Source organism: Saccostrea cucullata, unplaced genomic scaffold (assembly GCF_032062105.1).
Source record: "Saccostrea cucullata isolate Sc308-1 unplaced genomic scaffold, CSIRO_AGI_Scuc_v1 ctg14963, whole genome shotgun sequence".
Lineage (NCBI taxonomy): Eukaryota > Metazoa > Mollusca > Bivalvia > Ostreida > Ostreidae > Saccostrea > Saccostrea cuccullata.
The window spans coordinates 6874-14841 of record NW_026918743.1 but is presented as its reverse complement, the minus strand read 5'-3'; the positions used below and the strand labels follow the sequence as shown (position 1 = coordinate 14841).

Here is a 7968-nt window from a genome sequence, read left to right as displayed (position 1 = left end):
ATGATATTTTTATTTTATTATAGTTTGTACGGATGATTACTTTGGTGTAAACTATATGAATGCTTGTTCACAAAACTGTTCTCATACGCGTTATAAAATTGACGGATTTTGTGTATGTTTACCAGGACGGACAGGCGCCCCAACCTGCAATAAAGGTCAGAGTTCTTGCTTTTAAATATTTATTTTATAATCAGGTAGGAATCATTTTGCTGAGATATTGTCAGTTTGAATCAAGTGGTAGATTTTTTTTTTGTTTCTTGTTTCCTGACTAGAAGAAAAAGTGCCTTGAAAGAAAATATTTTTTAGGCATCAGGCAAAGTGATAAATTAAATTAAACTAACAAACTAAATAAATAAAGATTAAGTGCATTTCAGTGGTCCCAAATCAAAAACTTTCTCTAAAAGTATGTTCATATTAATGATTGATTTAAAGCATGATTTTTAATGATAATTTTGATGTACCTACATGTTTTTAAGAATGCCCATTGGGATTTTATGGAGCAAACTGCGCCTCCACATGTTCTAAGCATTGTGATTTTAACGACACTTGCGACAGACAGAACGGAAGTTGTCCAAGAGGATGTCAGGACCATTATCACGGAGAGACGTGTAAACAAAATCACACTGGTTAGTTTTTTTTATTCCATCATTTATATGACCTTTTCACAAAAAAAAACTTTTTTCTTTAAGTACTTTTTCTGGGAAGAAAAACTCTTTTAAATCATATGATGTACTAGTATTCGATGTATTTAAAACTCGCCAAGTGCATATTAAAATGAAAATATCAGCAGGTTTCTAAAACACTTTCATAATGTACCGCAAAAAGTACATATAATGTTGTTTGAAAGATAGACAAAACTAATCGTTCCTCTTCTTTTTTCACTGATATAAGATTAATTTCAATATTGATAGAGAGACCACGATTTTTAAATGGTATAGAACATATTTTTTTCTTCTTCTCTAGAGTTTGCCTACAAGGATATCTTTATTTGTTAATATTTTAATTATATGATAATCGTCAATGAAACATAGGAAAGTCTTGCATAAAAAGAAACAGAGTCCTGATTTTTCATTTCATATAAAAGTGAAAAAAAGATTTGCATTTTAAAATCTGATCGGTGCTTGAATGCTGTTATCTCCATAAATCATCAGACTTTGTTTAAATTATGTTTATGGTTAATATATATTTTAAAAAATGCATTCTATATTTCCTTTCAAATAGAATATGTAGCTGCAAATCAAAATCAAGATGTGGATTCTGATTACCAAACGGTTGGATTATATGCCTCAGTCGGACTGAATTTCGTTTTGATTGGAGTAACCTTTCTTTTAATAAGGTATTCAGAAATTTTTGTCCTTTCTCCCTCACCCTCCTTTTGAATAATGTAACTTTCTCGAAATTGATTAACCTGTATTTTGAGATTTAAAGGACAGGTTGCAACTTGTATGACAACCGATGTAGCTCTTAACTTTTACATGTTTCTTTATCTAGATCTTCTGTGCAGACAAGGCTTTCTAAATCATCAGAAAAAACCTGCGACAAAGAAGCATATCTTTCCACTTTAGGAAATGTTAACGAGTATCAAGAACTAGATATGATTGATTCAAGTCTTCCCTACCAGGAGGTAGAGTTTTCCCCCAGTAGCCAATATTTACCCGATTAATACGGCATTACTACTTTTGCTTCTATTAGAGATTGTTCTATCTGACGTATCCGTATAAGTATACGTATCCGTATCGAGATATGAAAGGTATCTCGATCCCGATGCTTAAACCATTGAATACATTTTCCATCTCTGTTTGTGGTTAAATAAGCCACAGTCCATGCATTAGAAAATAGCAAATAGCAATTTTTGTATTAAAAATAATAAACTGCTGTACACCTCTATCAATTCGTAAAAAATATTTATTTAAAAAAAGAAAGGAAATGAAGTCAAGTATAAAATATTTTGTTTTAATATCAATTTCATTTTGCTTCAAAATATTTGTAGGAAAACCCCTTTCTCTTTTTCCTCTAGCTTAATATCTTTTATTGATTTTGTCTGTATTTTTCATATGCCATGTAACGGCTTACCAATTACCCCCCCCCCCCACACACACACACACACCCTGGCACACACTGAAATGCAAAATACGTTATCACCAACGCGATCGATAAAACATTGTAGCCGTTTTTAAAGAGACTGTTCAAACTGATTTCATAATTAGCTTCAGGACCGTTATAAGTATTGAGTATATGCTTTGAAGAGCCCTCCTTTTACCCTCCCCTTACATTGGCGTCAGAAGCAAATTAAAAGTAGGTAGGGGGCTATTTGAAAGAGAAAAAAAAATCTGTCCTGAAAAATCTTGCCAAACAAAAAAGTACTTAAATACTACTATGTGTATGTGTGTGTTGGGGGGGGGGGGTGTCGAACTTTTTTCATTGCCATTTTTTTTTCAAACATTAGTACTACCACTTACTCTTCTTTGACTGCAATACAAGGTGCCTGTTGAAAGTGGGGAGGGGGCTTATCCTACCCTCAATGTTCAATGCATATATTATGTCTATCTTTGCAAAAAAAAAAAAAGACTTTATCCCGAATTTCCTCAATTCTGGTGGAATTTCATCATATTTGGGATACATTTCTCTTTGGAAAACATAGAGCAAATTCATGCCTATCTGAATTTTTTCCACATAACTTACATCTGATATCAGTGTATAAAATATATAAATTTGATAGATAGGCAAGCGTGTGCTCTATGTATTCCGAAAGAAAATGTGTTGTAAATTTAATGCAAATTTGCATAAAAATGAGAAATTTCGAAAATTGACCTATTTCCCGACCTCACTGTGACCCCTGTATATTCTAATTCTTAAAACTATCACTCATTTTGTAGCAGGGGTGAAAACAGGTTTTCATGGATAGACTGTTAGATCATTCTGAAAGAACATCCAAAACTGGGGGCCAAATACTGGTCTTACCCTATCTTGTCCTTTGATAAATTAAACGTCTTTTGACTTTTATTCATTAACATCATTTGTGGTTTGATATAAAAACTATTTCACAATACGGTATTCAACTCTCTTTTTATGCAAAGAATAAAATAATTATGGCTCAAAATTTTCAAAATAATATATATATCTTATTATACTAAGCCTACTTGTCCATCGTGCTAATTTTCTTTTCTTTTTTATTCTACTTTCTTTAATTATATACATGTATATAATTTGGCCGACATCGAGATCAGTGTGCACAAATTATAGAATTGAAGAGAAGGAACTGCTTCAATGTAGCCGAAAAAAAATCACACATTAAAGAAAAATTATAATGATATAATATCAAAGTTTTTTCAGAGCTTGCTTTGTTCACTATAAACTCGATAATGTTCAATTCCCAAGCTCCTTGAAACCACAGATACGCATAGGCGCCGGAACTGGGGGGTGCGCTTAAACCCCCCTCCCACTTTTTTTTTTGCAAAGATAGACATAATATAGGCATTTAAAATTGGGGTTTACCTTTTTTGTTGGTTTAGCCCCCCACCCCCCTTTTCAATTAGTGCCCCCACTTTCTATTTGCTTCCGCCGCCCATGACCTACAATTTAGGGAGTGTATTTAAACCGCCCTAGAATTACCAGCTATCCAAATTTTTTGGGGGAACTATGACCATCAAATACCTGATAATGAATGGCATAGAAGATGATAAAAAAAGGAAGATAGGATCGACATTTTCAGTGAATCACCCATACACATTTGTTTTGCCCTACAATGTATGATTCAATCTTTCCCAGTTAATGTAAAACTACATGTATTTACAATTTAGAAGTTTGAGTTTAAGAGGTTTAACTGTATATATGATTATATATTATTGGAGATATGTCGTGTTATGTAAATGTTAATTCGAGAATGAACAATGAATACCCTATTATTGAGAAAGAGAGAGAATGAGAGACAGACAGAGAGAGAAAGAGCGAGCGAGAGAGAGGTGAATCTAGAAATATTTTTGAAATATTTTTTACACATTTGAATTTAAAAAAGAAAAAACATACTTGTTTTTCGAAATTTATTTTTAAACTTTTACCCCAACCCCCCAACCCCACCCCTCCCCCATAAACAGGATGCATAAGGCGTGTACAGCAACTGATATGTTTTTATTAAAAATATCACACTACATATCAATTCTTAATATTTACATTTCCAATAGATTTCCCCTATGATTCTTTACAAAATAAAATGCAGTTCATTTTCTCATGAACTACATTACATATGTACCACGAATAAGCATGAATATCTCCAATGTTACGTCATAATACCGACGTCAAAAAATATAGTGCACACTGTTTTGCTTTAAAAATGACAGTTGAATGGCCTTATTTTATGGCACGTCATCAGGAAAATTATGTAAATATAAGAAATGAATTTAATTTTTGAAGATTCATGAAGTTATGAACTACGACGCTTCACGCCGGCATATTTCATGAAGTGCGTTAGCGCTTCATGATAAATATGCCGGCATGAAGCGTTGATTCATTTCTTAAGTGAATGAGGTTAAAAACCAAACATGAAACGATGGAAATGTAACCAGATGGTTTAAGCATCCGTATCCAGATGCCTCTCATACCTCGATACGTATACGGATACTTATACGGATACGTCAGATAGAACAATCTCTATTACAAACGTAAAAACTTGTTCACGTCTCAATAGTAAAGTATTTATACTGTTAAAAGGACTCATATTTTCTCTAAAACAGAAAAAATTGCAATACTGAGATTTTGAAAATTGTTGTGATAGGAAATATATTTGGTATGGATTATAACCTCCAGCTAAATACTATATATATTAATTTATCAACAATTACGTAGAAAATAAATGTTCATTTTATGTTAGACTATGTTTTCATTCACATTAATTAACAATACAATATCTCACTTTTAATGCTTTTAAAGTCATTTGTAATATGTAAAAATTGATAATGCACAATATGTAAACCTGTTATTGTTTCGGTACTCCATAGTAAATTTTGAAGTTTCTCAAATTCATGTGTGCACATTATTGCCACGTTTTAACCAAAGATTTCATTACAACGGTATTGTAGATGAAATAAATCTTCTGCTCAAGCCTTCTCTTCTAGACTTCAAATTCGCTTCTTTCTGCAAAAAGCCTTGGCTATTAACGAAACTGGAAAAATAGCAGGGTGTCTGATCAACTCAAGTCCAAACTTTGGTCAAACCTGTACGATGACTTCTTAAAACTGCTGTCCAAGGACAAGCAAAATAAAGATAAGTTTTCTCTTTAAGTCGAAGATGGTGGCAGTCCCGGTAAGTTGCCAATCCACCAGGTGGACAATGATTCATTTAATGACACATCTGTCTCTTCCATGTACGACTGGCATACAGCATTGAACAGATTTTTCAGCAATATATTGCATGAAATTCCCTGACCAACAAGCCAAATTGGCAAGGCATTTAGAAGCAATCAGGGAAATAGCAGATGCAAATGGCAACTGGAGAGATTATTATAGGGACTTTAGAACACTAGTCGCTAAGGGACAAGTTGCCTAGGGGGATGTCCACATGGAGTTGTATGTCAATGCCAGACTGACAACAAGCCAGACAACAAAACTAAGTAAAGGTAGTAAAGACGTACATGTACAGTATAAATCAATTCCCAAGGGTGCCTGCTTCCAATATCATTCAGGTAAACACTGTCAGGCAGGAATGCCCTGTCCTTTTAGCATAGATGCTATAACTGTGCCGGGGCTCCTCCATCTGTTCACTGCACAAAACCAACTAAGCATCCCTTTCGTGTCATGCAAAAATACCAAAACCAAACAAGCCATACGGAACAATCTACCAAAACAAAAACAAACTCGACTACCAAACAAGGGTCTAACTCCAGTCAAGGCAATTAGACTTGCTCACTGGTTATCTGATTATGATGAATACGAAATATTTTATTGATGGTTTTGCAAATGGGTTTTATTTAGGATTCAAAGGAGAATGTCTGGGGATAGAGTCTAAGAATTTGAATTCTGCGCTTGCAAAACCTGAAATCATTGATCAAAAAATACAAAAAGAAAATGTGCAAGGTATGATCCAGGGCCCCTTTAAAAGTAAGCCTATTCCTAATTTATAATGTTCACCACTAGGTTTAGATGAAAAGAAAAATCCTGGGAAATATAGAATGATTCATCACTTATCATATCCAGATAACCATATGCATTCTATTAATGATGGCATACCACCTGGTGAGTCATTTGTTCAATACTTATCTATTTTAGATACTATTCAGTTTATAAAACAATGTGGGGAAGGTACATTCTGCTGTAAAACAGATACTAAGTCAGCATTTCAAATAATTAACCTACACCATACACAATTTAAATGTGTTTGGTTTAATTGGGAAAACAAATACTATTTTGATACCTGTCTGCAGTTTGGTTTAAGTTCATCTTATGAAATATTTGAAAGATTCTCAACAGCCTTGCAGTGGATTGCAAAAAATAATTTAACTTTGGATACTGAGTATCTTGCATTTCACATGTTTTGGATGACTATTATTGTAGACAAATCACCTACACAATGTGTTTTGAAGCTCAAAACTTTTCTTGCTATGTGTACAGATACTGGGGTGCCTATCTCACTTGAAAAAAAACATGTTTCCCAAACAGGTAATGACATATCTTGTTTATGAATTAGATTCAATTAAAATGGAATGTAGACTTCCAGAAGACAAAACTTTCAAGTGTGTTGATAAAATTCAGTTTGCTTTGGAATAGACTAAGTTAACATTAAAAGAACTGCAGTCAAATATAGGTTTATTGCATTTTGCCTGTGTAACCCGTCGGTAGAGATCAGAGTTCTTGGGTTTTTGATATTTTATGTATGGATAATAAACCTACAACATTCATACAAAACACTAAACATTCATACTTTACACACAATACACTAACTTTAAATATCCGTACTTTACATTAACTTTACATTCAAATTACTTCAATAAATATATAATTGGAAATTATGAATATGAATACACTGAAGACAGACAAACAATGAAGACACAAACCACAAATAGGTGGATCCAAGATCTAACACCTGGCTTCATATTCCCCCTGCCAGGAGAAAATGGCTCCTGACATTACCTTATAACCTAGCCAAGGGTACCAGGGCATAGGTTAAATGGTCATGAAAAAATATACAAGTTATCGTACATCAGTAGTTATACTGATGAAGAACAACCTTCATTGTTGTCATCATATGATATATACACATACCTGTAATTATACACATAGTAAAAAATGATTAGAAGTATAACTTCATGAAAAAATCTATAACTAAAACACACTGACACACAGACAAACTACACAAGTGTCTTTAACTAATCACATCTCTGCTGGCTTTTTACTAGTGTCTCTAAGTAAAAACATTTCTGGCTGACATCCTGAACATACTGCCACTCACCATATCTCTCTGGTGCTTTACTGACTCTAGTTGATCTTCTGGGAGGTGGAGTAATAATACTTGGCAAATTCACTGAAATTGAAGATCTAGAAAAAGAAGATGGTATAGTAGATTCATGTAAAGAAGAATGGTTTGACGACTGTCGAAGAGATGAATGGTTTATAGTTGACTGTCGAGGAGAGGATTGCTGAGGGATTTGTCGACGACGACGCTGTGGTATGATGTAAACTCCTCTATCACTCTCATTTGATGAACTTTGAGATGAATCATCTGAAGGAATGGTGGGTATGGTCTGATGACTTTGATTCTTTTTGACCTGTTTGGAAACTGAAGAAGAAATAACATTAGTAGGAATACAATTAAAAGGCAAAAGAAAATTTCTGTGGAGGGTACGGGTAGACCCTTTCCCGTCCTCACGCCTAACAACATAAACTGGGACGTCTTCATTTGGAATACCTAAAATAATGTAAACATATTCATCCCACTTGTCTGCAAGTTTATGCTTTTCTTTGAAACCCACTTTTCTAA

The 7968-nt window shown here is 33.7% G+C and overlaps 1 protein-coding gene across 1 annotated transcript; it reads left to right on the top strand.

The window, feature by feature from the left end:
• Positions 1 to 18: 18 nt before the first annotated feature.
• LOC134270301 (protein draper-like) lies at positions 19 to 1685 on the top strand. The gene is made up of 4 exons (XM_062752522.1): positions 19 to 155; positions 477 to 626; positions 1222 to 1336; positions 1492 to 1685. Exons 1-4 carry the CDS (start codon positions 56 to 58, stop codon positions 1661 to 1663), a joined length of 537 nt encoding a protein of 178 aa, XP_062608506.1. The 5' UTR covers positions 19 to 55; the 3' UTR covers positions 1664 to 1685.
• Positions 1686 to 7968: the final 6283 nt, after the last annotated feature.